Source organism: Tenrec ecaudatus, chromosome 18 (genome assembly GCF_050624435.1).
Source record: "Tenrec ecaudatus isolate mTenEca1 chromosome 18, mTenEca1.hap1, whole genome shotgun sequence".
NCBI classification, from domain to species: Eukaryota; Metazoa; Chordata; class Mammalia; order Afrosoricida; family Tenrecidae; genus Tenrec; species Tenrec ecaudatus.
Window position 1 is genome coordinate 6,345,784 of NC_134547.1, and position 25,380 is coordinate 6,371,163.

Genomic DNA, 25,380 nt, shown 5'->3' on the forward strand with positions numbered 1-25,380 from the left:
ATGGGTCAGTGAGGGATGTGTGTCTCATAGTGGAGCCGGCCAGATGGTGGTCTCTGTGGATTGGCTGCTCTAAGCGGGAATATCGTCATTAAGGCTTAGTGGGCCAGGATGTGCTCCACTCTCTCTTCCTCCCCCTTCATTTGCTCCCATGTGCTCTGATCATACCAGACATGTCCCTCTCCCTGGGCTGCAACTTCAGTGCTGTCCTCTGAAATACATTCTCCTGGAGGGAGGGGCTGCTGTCCACGTGGCTGGGATTGGGGCCGCCTGAGCAAATGCATTCTTAACCTTGATGTGAGGATGGCAAGATCCACCCCGGGTGCTTTCGGCAGGTTAGCAGGAGGAACCAAGACCCTGGAGGAGAACACCATGCTTGGGGAAGCAGAGGGGCGGCAAACAACAGGAAGACCCTCAATGAGATGGATTGACACAGTGGCTGCAACGATAGGCTCAGCTAGCCCGAGGGTGAGGGTGATGTGTGGAGGGAACCCGGGAAAAGAATGTGTGCAAATTCTCGACCCTCGAATTTAAGGAGTCTGGGAGGCAGACCCTATTGGGGGAAGGCTGTTAGGTAGCCAGCTTAGGGACAGGGGGGTTGTCCCTCCCATGCCTCCAAAGGCCCCCATAGAGGAGGTTGGAAAGAAATCAGGCAACCATTAGACACCTATGAAGACCCCAAACTGAGCATGCTCATATTCAAGGCCCCCTGAAACCAGGTGGGAGGTACACCTGGGCGGGCCAAACGAGGTCCAGGCTCATGAAATCACCCAGGTGGGCCTAACTCAGCCAATGGGATCAACCACTTCCATCAACCACGTCTTCCCCCAGCCAGGGGGTGGGCTAGAATAAAGGCAGGGGGCATGCTTTGGGACAGAGGCAGGTAGAGGGGGAGGGTGTCCTTCTCTTGCGTGGGCACCCATGTACCCGGTCAGGGTCTACTCGGGCCATAGCCTCTTGGACCACAGGCTCTCGGCCTCTGGGGTTCCTGGGCTCCTGGGCTCCCAGGATGCCCCCACCCCAGTTCCACACCCATGGGTGCTTTCTTCCACGTGGTTGCTCAGGCCTAGTTGTGGACCTCTTCGGGCCTGTAAAACCTGAAACTTGGCCCATCCTGCCTAAAAAAAACCCCACCTGGATTACAAACCCGGGCTTCGGTGTGATTCTTTCATGGTACGAAGCCACGATCCGGGGTCTTACCAACTCCAGAACCCCCACAGGCCTTTCGGACTCCTTCAATACATGCGTGGAGAATTTGTCCACATGCACTTTCCTCCCGGCTCTCGGCTCATCACCGCAGCCGGCCGGGCAGTGTTCCCTTGCGTCGGAGGCCACTCTGAGTCAGGACTGAGTCAGTGGCCCCTCACAACCGCCTCCTTTCATGTCAACCCCTTGGCTTTCTCCCACCGGGGCGCCAACCAGGTGACTCATGACACGGCCCACCCTGCCGTCTATCCGGGCGGCATGCAGATGAGGATGTTTTAAAAACATGACACAGGATGTGCCCCTCCTGTAGCGAAGCCACCCAGTGACCTCAGTCTCACAGGAGAAACTATGACCCGTCGAGGGGCTTGTACAATGTTACCTGTCCGGGGTTCCCATTTCTTCTCCGGCTCTCTGCTTCCTCCCTCACTGTAGTTCAGAGATCCCCCTTCTCCACCTCCCCGCCCCCAAATAAAAGACCACCATCTGGTTCAAAGACTTGAAAGGCTGCCATGCTCTGGTATGCGGCCCATGAAGGTGAAATGGACACAGGGCAGGAGTCCCCCTGGAGTGGTGATGTCCAGTCTCCCCGGGATGGTGATGTTCAGGGTGCCTTTTGGCAAGAAGATGCCACCGAGACATTCCCAAGGCCTGGAAGAGGCTGGAGCAAACTGGAAGTGATTTTTGAGGTTGATTCAGAAAAACCCAAAAGAGTTCTTGGACAAGAGTGTTGGCGAGCTAGGTCCACCAGTGGCTCTAGGGACGGCCTGGGAGATCAAGCAAAGCTTTGGAAGGGAAGCCCAGAGTTTTGCTGTGGCAGCCCCTTGTCCAATCCCATCTAGAAAGCAGATGGAAATAAGCAGGATGGCCTTGAGGCCAGGGTAAGCGGCTTCTGCTTTGCGACCTTCGTGTCCTTTGCTGACCATCCACGCTCACTGGAGGCATACATGCCAGCAGGCACCAAGGGCCTCTAGCCAGCTTGCGATGCCAATGTGTACAGAGACCCGATGGGAGGCAGCTACAGGTAACGCCTGAGTACGTGGGCAGTGGGGGGATTTGGGTAGATCGGAAACAAGGTCCCACCTGGACCTGGAAGGGAGGCGAAACCAGGTGGGAGTGGCTGTGCTGAGGTCGGTGCTGTGGGAAGTGGGTGAAGGAGAATTTGGAGGTGGGGGTGGGCCTGGGGCTGGCGTTGAAGACATGGTTGCGAAGTGGGGATAAGAATAGGGGATGGGAATGGGGTAGTGTGTGACGGGGGAGCTGGAATGAAGGTGGGGTGTCTGTACTCGGAATCTCCCCTCATCCCACACCCACAGCTCAGACTTCCCAAAGCTTGTCCTTCACGGGGGTGGTGGGGGGCATCGTGGGCCTGATTGCCCCTATGGCTTATGCCCTCCGTCCATTTCTGGGAGGCTGTCCCTGAATGCTACTTCCCTGGTGAAGGTCCGGGTGTCGAACGGATCCTTCAAAGCAGTCTCCCATAGAGAAGAGACCCAGGACTCTTGGCTCCTTCCTGGTTCTCCCCGTGGGCAGCTGTACTGGGATGGCCAGCCTAGCCCATCAGGGCAGAAGTCCCTCCCCAGGGTACCCCCACCCCCACCACTGCATAGAGGTAACACAGGTGGCTGGACCTTCTCCACCCAGCCCGTGGCACCTTCACAGGTGAGGGGTTGGCCAGGGGAGAAGGAGGGTCCTGGAGTGGCCCCTTCTTTCCCTGAGGACCCAGATCCTGGTGATGATGTCCACACTGCTGGCGGCCACACCACCAGCAGAGCTGCCTTCTCAGTCCACTTCCAGGACAAGATGTGCTTGTATCTCCCCCCCTCTCTCTTATTTGCCTGTTTCTCTTGGGCTGATGGCCAAACCAGGGACTCAAGACTCCCCCCAACCCGCCCCGCCCTCGCCGAGCCCCACCACATCGGGAAATTGCAGAACACACATGAAAGCATGATTCAGTCCCAACTGTGCGCACTGGCCATTTCCCCCCAACTCCCTACGCCACCCCCACCCACCTCCCACCTCACTGACATTGTGGCTTCATTTGTCACCCCGGACGGAGCCTTCAAACCAACCTCTCTCGTCGTTTCCAGGAAAAGCCCTCCCCGATATAGCTCTGGAGGGCTCTAAGGGGCGGGCCCAGGGCCTGCGAGAGCGGAGAGGCAATTCTGAGCCGGCAGCCACCCAAACCTCCAACACCCTCCGCCCTCCCCCATCACACCCGGTGTGGGGAGCCAGAACCTGGGGGGCGGGGGTGTGGGGGGGCGGTTCTCGTGTGTGCGCAGGTGCAGGGAGGGAGGAGGGTGGTGAAAAAGAGGTCCACTGCCCGGAACAGTGTGAAACCAAGCCACCCACCTCCTCGAAAAGTCAAGACTCCCAGTTGCCCCTGCTTGTTGACTAGTATCTTCTTTTGTTCTCCCCCCCCTGCCCCCCTCCCCGAGCGGAGAGGGCTCAGGCATCCAGGTGCACAGCTGCCGTCGCCTCAGCCAGTTCCGGAGACCCTAGGAGATTGGGTGACGATCCTTTTCCATCGCACTTGGGACCTGCAACTGGTGACCTGCCACCATGAACCGCTCTCTGGCCCTGTTCACCAACGTGCTGGGCCTGGTGTTGAACCTGATCGCTATGAACACACATTTTTGGGTGGAGCTCCTGGGACCCAGCTTCATACTTCACTACGGCCTCTGGCCCACAGGTCCTCAGGCAGGTAAGGGGCTTGGATGCTTCTCTTCGTAGGTGAGGACCGCCATTGCCAAAGACATCAAAGTGGGGGTTTGTTGAGGAACAAAAGTGCCTTCTCTCTCACAGTCCTGGCGGCTGGAATTCATGGTGTTGGCAGCGGTGCCGCATCATCCTTCCCTTCAAGGGAAGCTCCCAGCTTCCGCTAGCCCCTGGCTTGTCCCAGTGCCAAGGGATCTCTCAAAAAGTTTGTGGGAGAAATGAAATGGAAAAAGAATGTCTTGTCTTCAGGAGCCCTTGGTGGCACAGGGGTGGTGCATTGGGCTGTGATCCACCAGGTCAACAGTTCGAAACCACCAGCTGCTCTGAGGGAGAAAGAGGAGGCCTTCTACTCCTGGCAAGAGTAGACAGTCTCAGAAACCCACCAGGGCAGTTCTGCCCTATCCTTATCTTGCTGTGAGTCAGCATCAACTCGATGGCGGCGAGTTTGGTTAAGTTTGGATTTTAATGTCTTCCACTGGGGACCTGCCTCTCCCTCGCCCTTCACACGCATAGGGCTCTTGTCTCTCCATGTCTGTCCTGCCCTTCAATGGGACATCACCCAGAAGGGAGTCCCCCTACTCTCCTACCCCTTTGGGGTGTCGAATGACACTTTCACAGGGGTCGCCCGATGCATCACATTAGCAAAATGAGAGCAATGAAGTAGCAACGAAAATAAGTTTATGGTTGGGGGGGGGGGTGTCACCACCACATGAGGAACTGTATGAAAGGGTTACAGCTTGAGGAAGGTTCAGAACCGCTTCCCTAAAGAGTTTCCAACGGCTGTGGCCTTTCCAAGGACATTGGCCAGCTTCCCAGGTGCCTCTGGATGGGTCTTGGCCACCAGAGTCACACTCATGCTTAGTCATGGAACCCTTAGCCAGATGCCCCTCTTGGCCGGTTGTGGCTAGTAGGTGTCACCGAGCCGGTCCTGCCCATAGCAACCCTATCTATGCCCAACAGAACCAAACACCGCCCGGTCCTGGGCCGTCCTCACAGAGGCCTGAGCCCATGGTTGCAACCACTGCGTCCATCCAGCCCCTTGAGGTCCCTCCCCTTTACCAAGCACAAAGTCCTTCTCCAGGGACTGTTCTCTCCGCACGAGGTGCCCAAAGTACTTAGGACGAAGTCTCCGCCATCCGGGCCTCGGAGCTCGTATTGTTAAAGAGGGTGCCCTCTGGGGGGCAGGAGGGAGGTCTGGTGTTGGTTCTACAACAGGTGGGGAGATAGGAGCCCTTTCAGCCTTCCCCGGCACTTTCCCTAGTCTCCTCATTGACTTAGCCAGCAAGACCTCCTTTCCGAACAAAGGTCTGCAGGTGCTGGAGGGGGGAGGGGAGACACACGTCAACTCATGGCCTTGGGGGGGGGGGTGTTGAGGGGGAGGTGACCCACGGGAACAGGCATTCAGGTCCCCCCACCCCCCCGCCACCTCCTACTCTCCAAACAGCCTTCATGATCACGACGGAGTTCTTCATTGTCCTGGCAGCCGTGTTCAGTCTGATTGCCTTGGTGGCTCTGGCCTGGCACTTCATCCCCTGGCTGTCATCCCCCACTAGAGCCATATTCATCACCACCACCGTGACAGCCTTTTGTGCGGGTGAGGAAGGACTCGGGGCTGGGCTGGGTGGCTGGTGGGGCCAGTGGATCCCTGCTGAGGGCTCTCTCTCACCCTCCTCCCCAGCCATCTTCATGATCGTGGCCATGAGCGTGTACACCAGCCACATCTTGGGCACTGGCCTGCCACACCAGTGGCAAGTCTCCTTTAACTGGTCCTTCTACGTGGGCTGGGTCTCAGCTGGCCTCTTGCTCAGTACAGGTAACTGGGCCTCCACTCCACGGGGAGTGTGGGAGGGATGCTGGGGCAGCTGCTAACCTCACTCACTCTCTCTCTCTCTCTCTGACCACCCCAGGTCTCCTGAATGGGGGGGCCCTGTGCCGCGTCTGCCGGGATGGCTACGAGAGCATGTGACCAGGAAGGCGAGGCTAGCGGGCTGCCCTGTGTTGGAGGGCTGTTTTTCTTCTGGGAGGCCCCTGGTGGTGGTGTTGGGACACAGCCCACCTGACCCTGTGTCCCCTACATCCTTCCCTCCCCATTTCTTCTGTTCCTCCATCATGCCCCAGAAAGATTGCCAGGATACGTTCCTTCCTGCCTTCCACCCAAACAGGCCAGGGTCTGGTTATTCTAGCATTTGCTCGCCCAGCCTCTGAGCCAACGGGGGATCTGCGTCACGGTGGGTGACCCTGGGTGACCCAGAGCCTACCTGCCCCATCCCCAGGGGGGGACTTTGTGGATACCCAACCAGAAACACAAGACAAAGCCCAACTCTGCTCACCACTGTTGAGTGCCCGCTGACTCCCTGAGATCCAGCAGGACGGAGCAGAACTGCGCCCCTTGGCTCTCTGAGACGGGCAAACCCTTCTGGGAATTGAGTCTCATTTTTCTCCCAAGAAGCAGCTGGTGGGTTCAAAGTGCTCACCTTGCAGTTAGTGTAGAACACACAGCACCACGAGGGCTCCCGTCTGCAACCTTTTATTTTTCTCCCACAGCCACTAGTTGTCTCTGCTGCTCTCTGTTTTTGCACATGTTCAATCCCTGTGTGCTTCATCCATCCATCCATCCATCCATCCATCCATCCATCCATCCATCCATCCATCCATCCATCCATCCATCCATGCATCCACCCATCCACCCATCCACCCACCCACCCATCCATCCATCCATCCATCCATCCATCCATCCATCCATCCATCCATCCATCCACCCACCCACCCATCCACCCACCCACGCACGCACCCATCCATCCATCCATCCATCCACCCACCCACCCACCCACCCACCCACCCATCCATCCATCCACCCACCCACCCACCCACCCACCCACCCATCCATCCATCCATCCATCCATCCATCCATCCATCCATCCATCCATCCATGCATTCATTCATTCACTCCTCAGCTGTCACTTCCCAAGTGTGTCCCCAACTTCCACTCCCCTCCCTGCTGGGCCACCTGGTTGGGGGTGCTGGCAGTCCAGTTGGGGAGGCAGGCAGAAAAGCAACCAACACAGGCCAGGCAGACAACAGTCAGAGCCCCCAAGGGTTGAAGTAGGGTATCTCAGAATAGAGAGGGGTCATGGAGGTCTTCCTCAGTAAGGCTCTCAGGGGAAAGGGGGGGGGAGTTTAGGAACTTCTTGAGGGCCCAGGAAAGGAGCCCTGGTGGAGGAGTGGTCACATGTTGGGCTCCTAACAGCAAGGGCAGCAGTTTGAAACCACCAGCAGCTTCGTGGGAGACAGACAGGGCTTTCTACTCCGGTAAAGAGTTGGACTTGGAAACCCACAGGGGCAGTTCTACCCTGTGCTAGAGGGTTGCTGTGAGTCATCATCGACTCTAGGACCGTGAGTTTGGTGTTTGGAGGGCCAAGCAGCAAGGTAATCCAGGTGGTCATGGCGGTTCCCGTGGAAAAGATTCCAACTCCTGGTGGCCCTGTCCTCATCAGAGGAGGGCTGTGCCCCCACAAGGTCTTCAGCAGCTGGTTTTTCGGGAGTGAATTGCTAGGGCTCACTTCCCAGGGGCCCTGATGGAGCCCTAACCTTTGGGTAGGCGGCCATGCCTACTCACCATCAGACCACCCAGAGACTGTAGGAACCCAGGCCCCCTTACAACCAGATCCGCTACCATCGAGTAGATTCTGACTCATGATGATCCTATAAAAGATCTGCTGAGATGGTACATTGTTCTGAGGGCAGACAGCCTTGTTTTTTCTCCCTGGGAGTGGTTGGTGGGTTTGAACCAAGCACCTGACGGTGAGCAATCTTGTACACCTAACCCACAGCACCATCAGGGCTAACACAAACCCAGGTCAATGGGTCCAAGGATGGTTTTTTTTGGGGGGGGGAGGGGGTTGAGAATGGTGCTTTGAGGCTGGGACATAGGCTGTGGGGATGGTTCAAAAAGGATGGAGAAGTGGGTGGGGGCCAGGACCTCCGAGGTCACACTGGGGTTTCTCCTGAGGGTGATGGGGAGCTAGGACAGGTGCGGAGCCAGGAGCACAGCTGGGAACCTGGCAGGAGATGGGAAGGGGAAGGTCTAAACAGACAGAGACAGGGACAGGAGGGGATAGGTTTGGGGGACCCAAGGGTCTTGTGGGGTGAAGGGCAGGGAGGAGGCAAGAACAGTGAGTATGGCCCGAGTAACAGGGTGGCACGGGGGTTAGGGCAGATCCAAACGTGGTGGGAGGTACTGAGCTCGGCTGAGGAGTCTGAGGGACAGCTAGGAACGGGTGAGGCTGAGGAATGAGATCACATCTTTCCTCCGAGGTGTCTCTGGGGACTTGAACCTGCAACCTTTCAGGTAGCAGCCGAGCACTGCGTTCATCCAGGCAGCCTCCAGGCCTACCCAGCCACCCACCCACCGCCAGGGGGCCAATTCCATCTCACCCTGTGAGAAATGCCCCAGTGAGTTGTTTTTGTCCCCTGGTTGGCCTAGTTGGTTACACATTGGGCTGCTAACCACAAGGTCAGCAGTTTGAACTCAACGATCGCTCCTTGGGATTTTAAAGATGAGGGTGTCTGCTCAAGATCTGCAGCCTCGGAAACCCACAGGGACAGTTCGACTTTGTCCTGTTGGGTCGAGATGAGTCAGAAGGGACTCGTGGTGGTAGTGTGTTTGGTTTGGGGGGGGGGTTCATGGAGGTGGTGCGTTTGGTTTGGGGGTTTAGATCTAATTCTTGTTGGAAGCACACGGCCTGCCATATCTTTCCCAGAGGAGTGGTTGGCTCTGGTTGGCGGGCCACTAGGGAGCCTTGAATACCACCCCACTCCCAGAATCCTGGATTACTGGATCCAGATCCAAATCAAAACCACAGCCACCAGAGTCGAGTCTGTTTCATCGCGACCCAACGAGATGGGGCAGAAAGGTTTCTATTACCATCTGAGCATAAGAGGTCCCCGACACTGGGAGGAGTTGACTGAAGAGCATGAAGGGGGAGGAAGGCGGGCGGGAGGGGTGTGGTACCTCTGAAGTCAAGGCCAGAGAAGTTTAGAAGGAAATGATCTACCCTGGCCGGCCCTCAGGCTGCTAGAGGAGCTTTATCCCTTTAAATGGCTGCTGGGGGAAAGGTTCTGGAACTCAAGCTGCCTCATAGTAACCCAGCCTCCCTTCCCCCCACCGCTCTGGCTGGGATCTAGGAAGCCCTGGGGAACTGACCGTGAGTCAAGGAGGCCTCTGGGTGTGCGCATGGAGGCGGGGCACTGGAGGGGTTGAGAGTGACCCTGCTGGGGGCGGGTCTCTGATGTCCATTCAGGGTGGCAGGGAGGGGCGTCTGGCACAGAGGAGACCTGAGGGGGGGTAGGAGTGGCCAGGGTGTTCAGGAATAAAGGTTCCAGGAGGCACTTGGCGGGAACTGGGGAGGGGATGGGAGGGGACAACAAAGAAGTCTTGAGACAGGTGTCTCTAAGCCCCCTCCCCAAGTAGGGGTCCCAAGCAGGGGTGCTGAGGGAGGGGCCTTGAGAAGAAGGAACAGGGAGGGGAGGGTCCTGGGGAGTCAGGGGGGTTCGCCAATGAGAAGGCATGTGTGGCCATCCCTCCCCACCCCACTCCTGGCTCCCAGCAGCCTCCCTGGCATGGGGGTGAAGCGGAGTCTTCAGAGCGGGGGTACCGTGCTCAGCGTCTTAGCCAACGTCCTCATAGTCCTCTCCACCGCCACCAACTACTGGTCCCGCAACTCGGAGGGCCACAGCGGCTTGTGGCAGGAGTGCAGACTGGGCGTGTGCAACAGCATACCCTGCGAGAGTGAGGCCCGGCGCGAGCAGGGGTCCGATGCCCCGCCCCCACCAGCCCCGATGCCCCGCCCCTTCCCGCCCCGCCCCCACCAGCCCGCCAGACGACAGCCCCCTACTCGCCCCCCCCCACGTCCATGCCATCCACTGCAGGTGGCACAAATGCTGGGCGCATCACAAGGAGCCTCCCTACCCCCACCCCGTCCAACCCAACTTCAGACCCAGCTCCAAACTCCAACTCACCGCCAATGAGTTGATCTCGATTCCCGGCGAGTCTCCAGGACAGAGCAGAACTGCCCTTGTGGGTTTCGGAGACTGTGACCTCTCTACAGGAGCAGACAGCCTCATCTTTCTCCCAAGGAGCAGGCTTCGGGTTTCGAATTGCTGACCTCGTGGTTAGCAGTCCAACCAGTAACCCACTGCGCCACCAGGGCTCCTCCAGAGAGCCAGCTGCCCCTCCATACTCGAGTCCACCACGACCCTTTCTCCTCCCGGTCCCCTCATTTCGGGATTTGTTTTAGTGTCGGGACCCTGACCACCCCTCGGGAGTCACCATCGCGACAACCGACGCCGGGTCAGGACAACGGGGCTCCCCTTCCAGAACTGCCTGGGGGAGGGTCTTACGCAGCGCCCTCTCCCCAGCCATGCTGGCGATGACGGGGGCATGCATGGTGCTGGCTGCAGGCGCGGGCTTCGTGGGCATGTCGATGGGGCTGTGCATCCTATGCCACCGCGGCGACTTCCAGCGGGGCCGCGCGACCAGCATCACCTTCTTCCTCAGCGGTGAGGCTGCAGCCCAGAGTGGGCTTGGGCGAGGTGGGGTCCGGCGGCGAGGGGCCGGGCTTTCAGGAGCTGAGGGGCGACAGGAGGTGGCAGGAAACGACAAGGTTTAGGGTCGGGGGCTGAGAACCGCAGAGTTAGAAGGGGCTGGGACTTGGGAGGGAAGAGAGGGTGTGGCCTAAGAGGTTGGGGCGGGGCCTGACGCAGGGGCAAGGTTAGGGGCGTGGCAGGGAAGAGAGCTGTGCTGTGGTCTGAAGACTAGGAGCGGGTCTTGAGACGGAGGGGCGAGCAATAGGAGGGACAAGGAAGATGGGTGTGGCCTAACTTAGGGGGTGGGGTTTAGCATAGAGGGCGTGGCGGGGAAGGGGAGTGTAGGGCCTGCCTGCTGGGGGCGGGGCCTGAGACGGAGGGCAGAACTCTGGGAGTGGCGGGAGGAGGAAGGCGTGGCCTGAAGACTGGGATGGAGCGCGCATGCGCTGTCTAGCCCGTGGCTTGCGTACCGCATACCCTGGTCCTGCTAACTTGCCTGGCGTTGCGGGTCCAGGGTTGCTGCTGCTGATCGCTCTGATAGGCTACTCGGCGAAGGATGCGTGGAAGTCGGACCTCTTCTTCTCCTGGTCCTATTTCTCGGGGTGGCTGGCTTTACCTTTTTCTATTCTCGCGGGTAACCGGGACGGCGGGGTAGAGGAGACTGCCCAGAGAGCCCTAGCCAGCCCACCACCCACCCACTACCCAGGGCTTCCCTAAACACTCCCCCAGTGCCTTTCCGGGACCACTCCCCAACCCCCGCCCCGACTGTCCCAGACCCAGTAGAGCCTCAAAACCCCAGGACCCGCCCAGGTCCCCGCCCCGGGACCCACCTCCCTCCGCTCCCCTCCCGCCAGGCTTCTGCTTTCTGCTGGCAGACATGATCGTGCAAGGTACTGACGCCATCAGCGGGTTCCCCGTGTGCCTGTGACCGCGGCTGCCTGGGGCGCAATAAAGGAACTTCTCCCTTACCGCGGCTCCGCGCGACTTTCTACGGGTCTGGGGTACACGATCGTCGAGGCGACATGAGACCTGGGTGGGGGTATGAGAGAAGGCAGGAGCCCAGAGTGCACCATGGCTGTGGATTGGGGCGAAAAGGACACGGGGGAGGGGGCATGCGGACGTGTGGCGATGGTGTGGGGCCATGGATAGAAGGGGACTTGTAGGCGTGCTCCTGCAAAGACAGGGGACACAGACGCGGGACGGGCACGGGAACTCCGGCGGGGAGCACTTGGAGACCCCCCCGCACGGAGTGGGCCAGGGGACACGGATACCATGGACAGATGGCGGCGTGGAGAGTACGAAAGGAGTAGAAAGACTAGGGCCGTGGTGTGAGGGGAGCTCTGAAAACACTGGGAATGACAGCTGAGGGTGACAAAGGTGGATGTTCCACACGTGGACCTCCCAGGCACGACCTTTCCCCCAGTTCCAGGCCCCGTCCCCGCCCCTCCGGAGGATCCGCGTTCCATTGGTCCGTATTCACTTGACCCGCCTCCCGGCTGTCTGGCCTCCTGATTGGTCTGATCCGCTGCCGGGGCGTGGCAGGCGCGCTGTGCGCAGGCGCAGAGAAAGACTGGGGCGGGGCGGGACTAGAAGGCTTTGGGACAGAGTGGCTGAACTTGCGGGCTGCCCCTTCCGGCGGCGGTGACAGCAGGAGGATGGCGGAGCTACGCGCGCTCGTGGGTGTCAAGAGGGTCATCGACTTCGCCGTGAAGGTGACCGGGTCCCCCTCTCCCACCTCTCTTGAGTCCCGCGGCCATGTGCTTCCGGGGTCACTAATTAGCGCTCCGGCTCCCAGGGTCGTCTCGTAACCTATGACCCCTAGCCGCTCTCCCCTCCACCCACCCACCCCATACGTCCAAAGTTACACACGGGGCAAAGGTCAAGAACTGTGAGGCTCCAGCATCAGATCCCATTTTATTGAGACCCATCATTCTCTGGGGTCGTGACCCATCTCCCCAAGTTCTCACTGTTAATAGCCGTGGGCCAGGCGAGCTACTTTTGACCTGGTGGGAAGTGGGAGGGACAGCGTCTCAGGGCGTGGCTTGTCCCCAGAGGAAAGCAGGTCTGGGCAGTGGTGAACCAGACACCAACGCAAACCAGGCTGAAGGTTGTGGCTCCGAATCCATCTCCCCCACCAGCCTGGAAGCTCACCTCTGAGCCTCAGTGTCACCAGCACAGAGCCTGGCATCTCCGGGGTCACGGAGCCGATAATCCACTCTGCCAGCATGAGGAGTGGACTAGGAAGCCACACACGAGAGACAGACCCCTTCAGGCCCAGTGACACCGTGCTCACAGGCCCCCTGTTAGACTCAAAACCCCAAACTAGTCTCCAGCCATCGATTCCAATGCCGACTCCAGCCACCCTCCCGGGCGGGGTAGAACTGCCCCTGTGGATCTCGGAGAGTAACTTTTTTTTTTTTCCTGAAACTTTTTATCATTTTCTTGGGAGCTCTGACAGATATAATACTCAATAGTCCAATCACCTGTGCAGTATTGCACAATTGCTACCCCAATCAGGTTCAAAACATCTTGAACTCCTTGATACCAGCTCCCTTTTATACCCACGCTCACCCCCACCCTACCCAATGCTCTAAATATTTATTGGAGGAGAAAACTTCATCTTTCTCCTGCAAAGTGGCTGGAGGCTTTGAACTACTGACCTTATGATTAGCAGTCTGAGGCATAACTTCTACACCAGCAGGGCCCCTCTCCTATTACCCTAAAGGTTAGCAGCTTGAACACACCCAGCCGTACTGCAGAAGAAAGGCCTGGCGACCTGCAGTTGTGAGATTTTTCCTGGTAATAACCCTCCTCCGGGACAGTTCTACTCCTTCCCAGGCACAGCCATCACCAGTTGGCACCTGGCAGCAGCCAGTTTGACCTTGATGCTGCGTCCTAAGTCCTCCGTGGGGGTTAGACACCCTGCTCAGGGAGTGCATTACATGTTGGGCTGCCAACCCCAAGGTGAGCAGTTCGAAACCTCCATGGGAGAAAGGCGGGGCTTTCTACTCCTGTAAAGAGTCGCAGGCTTGGAAACCTGCAGGGGCAGTTCTCCCCTGTCCTCTTTGGTCCCCAGGAGGCAGCATTGGCCTGGTGTGACAATGGCAGTGAGACAGGACCAAGAACCAACTGCCATTGAGCCAGTTCCAACCCCTAGTGGCCCCGTAAGACAGAATAGAAAAGCCTCACCAAGTTTCTGAGACTGTCAATCTTTAGGGGAGCAAACAACCTCATCTTTCTCCCTTGGGGTGACTGGGGGACTTGAGCTGCCCACCCTGTGGTTATTGAGCCAACACTTAATGTGCTGCACTACCAGGGCTAAAAATCAGTGACAGCCAAAACGCTCCGGGCTGGGACTCACAGTGACCCTGTGCAGGTAGTTTTCAGGGGCTGATGTCTCAGAATTAGATTGCCACACCTCTCTTCTGCGGCACGTCCAGCTGGGCTGGGGCCACAGGCTACTCCATTACCATTAGCAACCGAATGCCTTGACCACGTCCACACCCAGGGGCTTCCTCTGGGCTCAGTGACTTGTCAGACCCCCAGGCCGCTCCCATTGGAGGCAGGGGCCGGATTTGAACCCAGGCTGTCCGAGCTACAGGGCCAGTGCTCCTTGTATCTGCGATCCGCCGCCAAGTGACTTGGCACCTGTGGTGCCACTTGGCAGGTTGTTCTCTCTTGGGCTCCTGGGATTTCTTCTTTCTGTTCCCTGTGAGCCCTCCCCCAGCCCCTACCCCTACCCCCACCCCAGACCTTTCCCTCCTGCTACCAGAGCCAAGGCTATGGTCTCCCCAGCTGACAGGTCTGGGGTCATATCGGTCTCATCCATGAGGCTAGGGTGGACTGGGGCAGGCTGGCATCGGCTCCTCTCTGGGTGCCCACATCGGCTCCCTGGTGTCCAAGTAAACAGAGAGGTGGTGTGCAAGCCACCCTGGATCCGCCCCTGCCCCTGCCCCAGAGCTGGCTTTGCAGCCTCTCCAACAATGCCCTTGACTTCTGCTGATCAGCTGCCAGGCTGGACTCCACAGCCAGCCTTCTTGCTCCCTGGTCCTGGCCCTCCTACCTTCTTGCCTTCCTTTGCCCTCTGCCCTCCTCACCCCACGCTTCACCGCCTTCAGGGTCTCCACAGCTGGGCTTCTTCCTCTCCGGCCTGGACCCTCCCCAAAGCCTCCTGTCTCCTGTGTCCAGGCCGTTCCAGATACCCAGAGCATACCCTGTCCCTCCCTGCTCACAGCCCTACTGTGCGTGGCTCCCTAGTACCTTAGCACAAAGTCCCAATGCCTCTGCCTGGCCGTGACAAGTCTTGGAAGAGGCCTGGTGGTCTAGTGGCTAAACAGCAGGCTGCTAACTGCAAGGTCAGCAGTTCAAAACCATCAGCTGCCCCTCTGAAGAAAGACTGGGCTTTGTTACTCCCATAAGGAGTTCCAGTCTCGGAAACTCATAGCTCTATAAGGTTGCTATGATTCAACATCGACTTGATGGCAATGAGTTTGGTTTGGGTTTTCTGGTGGCCCCAAGGCCAGCAGTTCAAAACCACCAGCTTCTCTGGGGAAGAAATGTGAGGTTTTCGATTCCTGTAAAGAGTGACAGTCTCAGAAACCCAGGGGAGCAGTTCTACCCTGCCCTGTAGGGTCACAATGAGTCAGAATTGACTCAATGGCAGTGGGTGGTGTGGCTCCGACCTTCCAGTCAGTCCCCTCTGCCCCTCCCTGGGAACAGCAACCCCCTCCCTGTCTTGACACATCTAGTTATATTATTACTACTATTATTGAGCTATGCACACCAGAATGTTTGCCTTCCACATATGGACAGTCTGGTGACCCATGTCCTGTTGTTTCACTGCACTTTGCTCTCCTTTTCCAGAAGATTCCACCACCACTAACATCAAGCCAATGATCAAACTGCTCCAACCCCCACCTTCCCAAGAAATAGTCTCTCCTCCTACCCTGTTATGTGTGGAAGAGTCTGTTCTGGCCCATTGGGCAGAGTAGACCTGTCCAAGTGGCTTCCGAGGTAGAAATATTTCAGGCAGGTCCTCTGACGACACATGTAAAACCAAGGGGTCAGCGGTTTAAGCCCACTGCCTGATGCTCAGGAGGAGCTAAGCATGACGCTGCTAACCACAAGGTCAGCGGTTCAAACCCACCCTTCACACCACAGGTTCTCAGAAGCCCAAAGAGACAGTTTTCCTCCATGCTATAGGTCTCCATGAATCAGACTCCACTCATTGACAGTGAGTCTGACGTTCTTTTGAAATTTTTATTTTGCTTTTTGAGCGGCTGTTCAGAGAAAGCGGGGAGTCTGCTTCTGGAATGGTGTACGTACAGACTCAGACACCCCACGGGGTACTTGATCCTGCCCCACCACCTTGCTATGAGTTGGCATCTACCTAAAGGCCATGGGTCTGGGTCTTTCTGGAATGAGCTCTGGCTGTACCACACGTTAAGGGTTGGGCTGACCACCAACAGATCAGCAGTTCGAACCCAGCCAGCAGCTCCAAGGAAGAAAGGTGTGCCAGTCTGCTTCTTGTCAAAGACTCTTGTCGTCATCATCGTTGTTAGGTGTTACTGCACTGGTTCCAACTCTTAGAAGCCCAGTGTGCAGCAGAACGCAACGCTGCCATGTCCTGCCCCAGCCTCACAGTCATTGGCAAGGTTGGGTCAATGGTTGCGGCCACTGCGTCAGTCCATCTCCCTGAAGGTCTGCTTCTTTTTGTGTTGACCCTCTTACTCCTTCCAAGACCAGCCACAGTCTGGGAACCCCCTGTGGGCCCGTTCCACAGGGACCTATAAAAATATTCACACACAAAGCAGACACTGCCATCAAGTCGATGCTGACTCATTGGAACCCTAGAGGACAGGGTATCCCGGCCTCTGAGTTTCAGAGACTAACTGTTTACAGGAGTAAAAAGCTCTGTCTCCTGGTGGATTTGAACTGCCAACCTTGAGGCTTGCAGCCCAACATCACACCTCTACGCCCCCAGGGCTCCAGCTCTGCACTAGACATCAGAACTGATGCCATGGTGGTGGGTTTGGGTTTCAGTCTTGTCGGGACCAGGCCTTTTCTCTGAGGCTGGTGGCCTCAGAATCCCCCATCTTTCAGTTCGTAGCTAAGACCGCGAGCAGAATGAGCTGCGGCACATCAAGCCCCCTGAGAAGGCCGGCATGCTGTTGTGGGGTGCGCCCGTGCTGCTCCTTTAAGAGCTCTGACCGTGGCACTCCTCCGCCCCAACGTCTGAAACATCATTGTTTGTAACAAAAGCAAAATAATCCTGCAGCCTGATTTTCCACACCAGCCCTTGCTTCCTGCTTTGCAAAATGACACACAGAGTTAGAAACCAACAGAAGCCCTTCCGCGCCCTATTCTGCCCTGAGGCCAAGCTGGCGCGGCGCCTGGAGCCCACCTCTTCTTCACCTCGCAAGGCTGAAGGTTGGAAGCAGCGCATCGCATCCTCCCAAGGACAGGTTCTACCCTGGCCTTGATTGAGCCAGCCTGCAAGGGCACTCCCTCCAGGGGAAAGGCCTATCTGGAACATACTATGGTTGGTTGTTTTTAGCGCCGGGAGAGGTACCCACCTCCGGGAGAAAGGTGTGGCCGTCGCTGTCCACAAAGATTGCCCACCTTGTGGCTTTGAGTCAATCACGGCCCATAGCGACCCTGACGGGCCGGGGGGGTTTCCCAGGCTGGTTTTGGAAGGCGTCCCAGCAGAATGCTCCTTGGTGAGAATTTGTGTCACCCGTTTTGGACACGTAACCAGGAGAGACTAGTCTCCCGGAGAAGGACATCGTGCTTGGTAGAATAAGAGGGGCAACAATAAAAAAACCAGGCAGGCGCTCAGGACGATGGGCTGACAGTGGCTACAACCGTCCCAGAGGTGAGGACGGTGCAGGACCAGGCAGTGTTTCCCTCTGTCGTGCTGTGCGTGGGAACAACAATAGATGGTGCATGCCTATAACGCCCACCACCCCTCTGCCAGGTGGTCCCATGGGGTGGGGGCTGGTGGGGTGCTGCCACGCCGAGAGTTCTGCCACCGGCATCTCAGATACCAGCAGGAAACCCCTGGTGGGACTAGGAAGAAAGGCCTGGTGAACTATTTTGGTGAAGCGGGGAGGGGTGGGGGGGCTAGCACGACAAAGAACACCCTCAGTGGGACGAACTGGCTCGGCGGTCGCCATCCTGAACTCCAAGAGACAGAGCAGGGCCAAGCGGGTTTCATCCCGGTTATAGGTCAACCAGTGCCAGGGCTGAGTGGCGACAGCCAAGCAGCTCCTTCCGAAATGGATGTGCGTTGTGATAGCTTGCATATGATGTGTTCCCCACTGTGGGATCTGGTACGCAAAGCAGGGGGTGACAGGCATGAGGAGTGATGAGAGGAGGGGCGGCCACAGGGAATCTGGCCTCCTCACGCAGAAGCTGGGAATGAGGGTCTGAAAGGCTCCCATATCTCCGCCCACTCCTTCTAACCTGACTCAGGCCCTGGAGCTGTGGGACCCTGCTACAGGCCCTGCGTCTTCCTGGGCTGTGCCCCCTGTCCTGCCCTGGAGAAAGGGTGCACGTGGCCCCAGTCTCTGGGAGGAGCCGGCCTGTCCCAGGGGTGGGCCGGCGTGGCTTTCGGGGTCCCGTGGGCGGAGCCTGGACCCCGGGCCCACTCTCACCTGCTGGCTCCCGCACAGATCCGAGTGAAGCCAGACAAGGCGGGCGTGGTCACGGACGGCGTGAAACATTCCATGAACCCCTTCTGCGAGATCGCCGTGGAGGAGGCCGTGCGACTCAAGGAGAAGAAGCTGGTGAAGGAGGTCATCGCTGTCAGCTGCGGGCCCGCCCAGTGCCAGGTGTTGGGGCTGGGGCGGGGGACCCTGGGTCTGAAGGAGGAGGGGCTCCAGGGCGAGACTCCTGGGCTCCCCCCACCCCGAGACAACTAGGCCCAGAAGCTGATGGCAACCCCGTCTCCCCCGGCAGGAGACCATCCGCACTGCCCTGGCCATGGGCGCAGACCGGGGCATCCATGTGGAGGTGCCGGCTGCAGAGGCCGATCGCCTGGGTCCCCTGCAGGTGGCCCGGGTCCTGGCCAAGCTGGCGGAGAAAGAGAAGGTGAACCTGGTGCTGCTGGGTAAGCAGGTCAGTGTGCCCACCTCCCAGCTCCCCGGCTCCTCCCTCCCCACATCCCTGCCCAGGAGGAGGTGGTGCCGCAGGGGCCTGAGACCTGCCAGGCTGAAGGTTCCGGAGCCGGCCCTTGGGAACAAGGAAAGCTGGGGCTCTGGGGAGAGACGCCAGGTGGTGGGAGGGCACTGGGAATGGAAACCCAGTGGGACCCCAGCTTTAGAGTTGCATTTCCCAGTGTGGGCGATCGCGCCCCTTGGCGGGAGACACTGGACTGATGCAGATGCCTACACTTGGCCGGGGAGATGGCTTGTGGCACAAAAGATATTTCTATTGAGACTCTGAGTAATTTAAAAAATATCTTTCCCTTATAAACTGGGGGATATGCCAAATAAGGTTGGGAGCCTCTGGTATAGGCCTGCCATCTGCTTTCATGGAAATTGAAAAGCCTGGCCCATCACCCCCCCCCCCCCCAATACACACACCTTCCCATCAAAGTAGATTCTAACTCAGGAGACTCCCCGAAAGACACAGTAGGAGTGCTCCCCAGGGTTTCCCAGCTGTGATCTGTACGGGAAACGGACTGCCATGTGCTCTCCCGCAGAGCGGCGGCTGACCATGGTCAGCAGCCCAGCATTGAGCCCGCCGCACCACCAGGGCCCCTTCTGGGAAGTTTACCCACTGCCATGTAAACCTCTATGAGAGCTAGCCTCATCCCTCTCCCTCGGGGAGCTTGGTGGGTTCGAACCACCACCAACCATGCACTTAGCAGTCCAAGGAGGACTATGGACAAGCAAGCCCCTGTGGGGGCAGTTCTGCCTTTGTCACCCATGGGGTGGCCGGCCGTGAGCTGCAGTTGAGTAGCCTTCTCACAGAGTCTCCTCTCTCCCCACTCAGGCCATCGATGATGACTGTAACCAGACGGGGCAGATGACGGCGGGGCTGCTGGACTGGCCACAGGTGAGGCGGGAGTGAGGTACACCTGTGCCTCAGCACGGAGGTAGCCTCTTTCCCACAAGACCTAGCGAAATTCCCGTGGCTGGCTCTTCATTGGTCCAGCCTGAGCCATGTGCATACCTCCGAACCAATCACTGCAATTAGCAGACCATCTTAATTCTCTAGAGCTGCTCTCACAGAAATACCCCAAGGGGGGGGTGGTCATTCAGTGCACAGAAATTCATTCTCTCATAGTTCAGGAGGGGAGAAGTCCCAATTCCTACACTCCAGCTGTAGGAAGTCTGTCTGTCTCTGTCAGCTGTGGGGAAAGGTCCTGGTCTGTGCTACGGGTCTTGGGCCCTGTGTTCCTTAGAGAGCTTCTTGCATCTTGGCCTCAGGTGTGCCCTGGGTCTAGGAGGTTCACAGCGCAGGGGCCCTGGGTCCAAAGGATACGCTCTGCCCCCAGCTCTTCCTTCTTGGTGGTAGTAGCCACTCTCATCTCTGCTCCCTCCTCTCTTCTTTGATCTCGTGTAAGATGCAAGGTGATGTGTGCAAGGAAACTCTCCTCACATCGGATCAGACCTCTGATGGGATCGTGGGTGTTGGATCCATTCTTTTACATCTTATGGGATTATCAGATCACATCGGGGGAAGTGAGGGGCAGGGGAGCATCACTTACCTGCCAGGTTACATCATCCCATAACTACCAAACCACCGAGAATAATGGCCCAGCCCAGCTGACACATAAGTTTTGGAGGACACCGTGCAATGCATGGCAGACATAGAATGTTCTCATGGGCACCTGTTCTGGAAGACAACACGGCTTGCCCCTCTCCCGGCCCTTCTGTACGGAGACGGGTGGGGAAGCAGGCCAGCTACTCCAGTGAGCTGCAAGGAGCTGGGCAAGCTTTATGGGCATCAACATCTGCTCCTCAGCCTGTCCAGCCTCTTCTCTGCCACGGGGCCTCTGCACTTGCTGTTCCCTGAGCTCAGAACACTGTTCCCTCAATGTATCACCCGGCTTTATTGCTCCTCTGCGTCAGGTCTCTGCTCAAATAACGTCTTCAGAGAGGACTCCCTTGCCCTCGCTCTAGGAAACACTTCACCCTCAGCCCCCCGATTGTTGGTTCTCCACCCTGTATCTGTCCCAGGACTGGCCGGACAATTTGGAAAATGCCATGGGGGAGGTGTGACTACAGGTGGCGGGAGGAGGGTCACTACGAGCATCAGCAGCCCAAGGCCAGTGCCTAGGAGGTAGAGATGAGACGTGCCTCCAGCCGTGTGACCAACCCTGACACCAGGCGTCCCTCCCACAGCGTGCTCAGCATCCCTGCTCCCACAGCCCTGTACTCCGATGGGTTCTAGAGTCCTTCCCGTGACCACACGGAACTCATGGACCATCCCCACCGTTACGGCTTTACTTAGGGAAGTCACAGGTTATAATTCAGGTTCAGGAATGCTCAGGATACAGTTCTTCAGTCAAAACAGCCTCCTCTCAGCTGTGCCTGCGCGCAGGCCTTTGCCTGGCCCTCAGCCCTTTGACCTGGCCTCTGGCCTGCTCTGGCAAGTGTTACACAGCTCGTTTAGCCCTGCAGATACCTGCCTGGAGGCGCCCCACCCTACCATGAAGCCTTAGCCCAAAGACACAGTTCTCTTGCTCCGAACAAGTTGGGAAACCCCTCACGTTGTTGTCTCCAGCCACTTCCAGTTCTGTCACCCTCTCTCTGCCACGGCTTCTCACCCTCTCTTGTCTCCGGTGTTACAGCTTTGTCTGTCTGTCTGTCTCTGTCTCCTGGATCCAGGAGGCCCTCAGCACCGGGATCCCAGGCCCAGAGGACTCGCCCTGCTCCTGTATTGGTGGTTGTGAGGTCCCCACTTTTCACAGGCGAAATGTCTCTTTTATTACGCCCTGCGGGATGGCAGCACCAGCGCCTTCCCCTTAGGGTCTCACACCCCTGGTTCGCATGCAGCCAGCCCCACAAGAGCGCCAGGCACTTTGTTTGCAGTATCAGCACGGTGTCCGTCCCCTTGGTGGGCTCCAAGAACCTCCCTTGCAGAGTCCCACGTAAACATTTGGTGAAAGGTCACAAAGACTATGGCCAGACGGCCCATATCGAGTAACTCCAAGGCACCATTGTTTTGTTCCATTTAAAGAAAAACACCCCAAGCCCCCAACTATTCTAACATGGACTTTCTGTTGTCACCGTGGTCGGCAATGGAAACCGGGCACCATCCAGTTCTTCTGGTCTCAGCGTGGACGAGACTTCACTTCTTGTGGGCCAATAGTCCTTTGCACTAATTACTTCTTCAAGTTTTCTTTTATTGTTGTTGCCATTGTCTCTTGCTCCAGGTGGGAAAAGACCAATAGTTGCTTCTTAGATGGCTATTCGCAAGCTTTTAAGAGCCCGCTACTACTCAGCAGGCCAGGATGTAGAATTCCTATTGTTAGGAGCTCTGTTTTGCCCACTGAACTAGCCTTCAGGCTTAATGGTCCTGTTCCAAAGCCTAAGTAGTAGGTAGTATTCGTTTTAATAATACATTTAGCATATGTTTTCATGCATTAGAGATATGATTAATTCTATTAATTTAAAAGATTTATTAGGAGCCCTGGTGGCAAAGTGAATCTGCACTGGGGAGCAAACTGCAAGATCAGCATAAACTAAAGATGGGGCTTTCTGCTCCTGGGCAGAGCTACAATCTCAGAAACTTGCAGGATATTTCCTCCCTGACCTGCAGGGTTGCTATGAGCCAGCATTGACTCCATGCAATGAGTTTGGTGTACAAAAAAGTGTATGTATCCATTTGAGAGGTATTAGTTTTCATAATACATTTAGCATGTATTTTAACACTTGAAAGAGTTTAAAATTAATATTGTAGAGGGAGGTTGATGGCTGGATCCCAGAAGCCGCTCTACAATATTAATTTTATTCATTTAAAACACTAATTTACAACATTAATTTTGATAATAGATTTGCCATATATTTTTAACATTTTGAAATACCGATTTTGTGAATTTAAAACATCGATTTTAATAGCACACTTAGCATATGTTTTAACATTCAAAGTATTCATTTAAACTGCAAGGGTCCTCAAACTACGGCCGCGGGCCACATGTGTCTTGTCGAGGACATTTATCCGGCCGGCTGGGTGTTTTTGCCCCGTTTTGTTTTTTTACTTCAAAATAAGATATGTGCAGTGTGCATAGGAATTTGTTCATAGTTTGTTTGTTTTTAACTGTAGTCTGGCCCTGCAACGGGTCGGAGGGACAGTGAACTGACCCCCTGTTTAAAAAGTTTGAGGACCCCTGATTTAAAGTATGTTAACTTTAATAATATATTTAGCATATATTTTAACATTGAAAAGTACCATCACACACCTCCTATACTAAACCCAAGGAGCCGCGTGGTGTAGTGGGGGACGTATGGGGCTGCTCACCACTAGCCGCTCCTCAGGAGGGAGAGGCAGCTTTCTGCTGGTGGAAAGAGTTACAGCCTTGGAAACCGGCTGAGGCAATTCCACTCCGCCCAGTGGCAGCAGAATACACTCCACAGGGAACTGCCCGCCGCCTGGTCAGGAGCTGGAGCGCAGCAGCCACCCGAGAGAGACATAAGAGGCCGTCTGCTCCCCCTGAAGCCTTTGAGCCTTAGAAACATGGTACAGGGTGGCCACGAATCAGTGCGGACTGATGGAGGGTCCTGCAGCTAACCAGATCAGCAGCCGCTCCCCCACGGGAGAAAAGACCTGGCGATGCGCCCCCACAAAGCTCACAGCCTAGGGTACCCTCTGGGGCCGCTATGCTGCGCCCTCTAGGGCTACTCCAGGGGACCCGACCCCAATGCTGCTTCGCCTGCGTTAATCGCTCCCACTCATACGCCGCCGCCCCTCCCCAGGGCACATTCGCCTCCCAGGTGACGCTGGAGGGGGACAAGGTGAAAGTGGAGCGGGAGGTTGACGGGGGCCTGGAGACCGTGCGCCTGAAGCTGCCCGCCGTGGTGACCGCAGACCTGCGGCTCAACGAGCCCCGCTATGCCACGCTGCCCAACATCATGGTGAGCACCTGGCCGGACCGGGGCGCTGGCGGTATCCAAGGCCCTATGTGGCCCCACTGGTCATGGGGCCAGGAGGGGAGCAGGAACTGGGGACCTTTCATCCAGGGGAAGGTATCCCTTCACTTGGTCATGGGACCTCATGGGGCTTCCTGGGTTTTCCCTGCCTGGAAGGAAATTTCACAGGAACTATTTTGGCCAAGACCACTGGTTCTGTTAGCCAACAGATGGGCGCCCTGGTGGCACGGTGCTGTAAGCATTGGGCTGCCGAGAGGCTGACTGTGGGGACCCACCAGCCGCTCCACACAAGAACGACACCGCAGGCTGCTCCCGAAATGAAAGGACACCTTTGGAAAGCTTACAGGACAGCTCTGCTGCATCCTGTAGGGTCAACTAGGAGCCAGAACTGACTCGATAGCAATGGATCAGGTTGAGTTTTGCCAACAGAAAAGTTGCTTTAGCCAATAGAAAGGGCTTCCCTGCTCCTTCCAGTCAATGGAGAGGATTATTGGTTCCTATTGGCAAGATAAAAGGATTTCATTAGGTTATCTTAGTTTATTAAGGAGTGGGGGGGGCTACTAATAGTTGCGTTTAGGCCAGGGAGGAGTCATCAGGCCCTCTTGGTGAACAGGAAGTGCTCATGGGATCTCAGAGCTAGGAGATGGAGTCCTTGGGTCATCTCAGCCAATAGGGGAGGGTTCAGTGGGTCATAGCAACCAGTAGGGAAGGTGCATGGGGTCATTCAGCCAATAGGAAAAGATCAGTAGGTTAGCCTAACCAAGAGAGAGGATTCATTGCGTCATCTCAGCAAATAGGCAGGATTCAGTGGGTCCCATCAGCCAATAAGGAGGATTCATTGTGTCGGTATCCTGGCAACACCTCATCGGGTCATCTAAGCCAATAGGAAGGCTTATTGAGTCATTTCACCCAGTAGGGTAGTATTGGTAGGTTAAGGCAGGTCCAGGATCTTCTCGGCCAATAGGGAGAGTCCCTTAGGCCTTCTCACTCAAAAGGGAGGTTACAATAAGACATCTAAACCAATAGGAGGGCTCCGTGGGTACTGTCAACCAATAGAAGGGTCAGAGCAGCCAAAAGTCCAGTGAATTATCACCACTGAAAGGACAACCCATCAGTACATTGCAGCCAGTAGAGTTGATCCAGATGGTTGTCTTCACGGAGGGCGCCCCAGCCAACAGGAACTAACTGTCCACACCAGCCTGATCCTGTAAGAGGCCGCCCGTGTCCTGGGTGTGGACAGGTCCAGAAGGACCAGGCCGTGGGAATGCCTCTGCAGAAATGGCAGTCGTGGGAAGTGGGTTCAAGGCAAGCCGGGCATTGGGTAAGGCGGGGACTGCAGCAGCCCTAGGAGCTGTGACCTCCCCCCATGCAGAAAGCCAAGAAGAAGAAGATCGAGGTGGTCAAGGCCGGGGACCTAGGCGTGGACCTGACCTCCAAGCTGACTGTGATTAGCGTGGAGGACCCTCCCCAGCGCGCGGCCGGCGTCAAGGTGGAGACCACGGAGGACCTGGTGGCCAAACTGAAGGAGATTGGGCGGATCTGAGCCCCCCCACGTCCCCCTTCACCGAAATTCTGTAATAAAAAAATTACTCTCTCAATACCTGACTCAGTCCACTCATCCCTCGGGGGCTCCTCCTCTGACTCATTCACCTAAGTCTCCTGGGTGCTGGGCCCTATGCCGGGCGACTCCGGACCCAGGCGAGTCACAGGCAGCCCCTGACCTTGAGAAGACCCCATACTGCAGAGAGAGGCAGACGTGGCTTTGGGAAACAACGGG

The 25,380-nt window shown here is 56.9% G+C and overlaps 3 protein-coding genes across 3 annotated transcripts; all 3 read left to right on the forward strand.

The window, feature by feature from the left end:
• Positions 1-3,494: 3,494 nt before the first annotated feature.
• On the forward strand, positions 3,495-6,077 carry NKG7 (natural killer cell granule protein 7). Its single transcript, XM_075536573.1, has 4 exons — positions 3,495-3,904; positions 5,363-5,512; positions 5,597-5,731; positions 5,826-6,077. Exons 1-4 carry the CDS (start codon positions 3,763-3,765, stop codon positions 5,882-5,884), a joined length of 486 nt encoding a protein of 161 aa, XP_075392688.1. The 5' UTR covers positions 3,495-3,762; the 3' UTR covers positions 5,885-6,077.
• Positions 6,078-9,476: 3,399 nt separating this feature from the next.
• Positions 9,477-11,431, forward strand: CLDND2 (claudin domain containing 2). Its single transcript, XM_075537378.1, has 4 exons — positions 9,477-9,706; positions 10,336-10,476; positions 11,018-11,137; positions 11,358-11,431. The coding sequence occupies exons 1-4, from the start codon at positions 9,538-9,540 to the stop codon at positions 11,429-11,431; spliced, it is 504 nt and encodes a 167-aa protein (XP_075393493.1). The 5' UTR covers positions 9,477-9,537.
• Positions 11,432-12,072: 641 nt separating this feature from the next.
• ETFB (electron transfer flavoprotein subunit beta) lies at positions 12,073-25,201 on the forward strand. The gene is made up of 6 exons (XM_075536999.1): positions 12,073-12,215; positions 18,177-18,335; positions 18,463-18,621; positions 19,501-19,563; positions 23,430-23,588; positions 24,976-25,201. The coding sequence occupies exons 1-6, from the start codon at positions 12,159-12,161 to the stop codon at positions 25,144-25,146; spliced, it is 768 nt and encodes a 255-aa protein (XP_075393114.1). The 5' UTR covers positions 12,073-12,158; the 3' UTR covers positions 25,147-25,201.
• Positions 25,202-25,380: the final 179 nt, after the last annotated feature.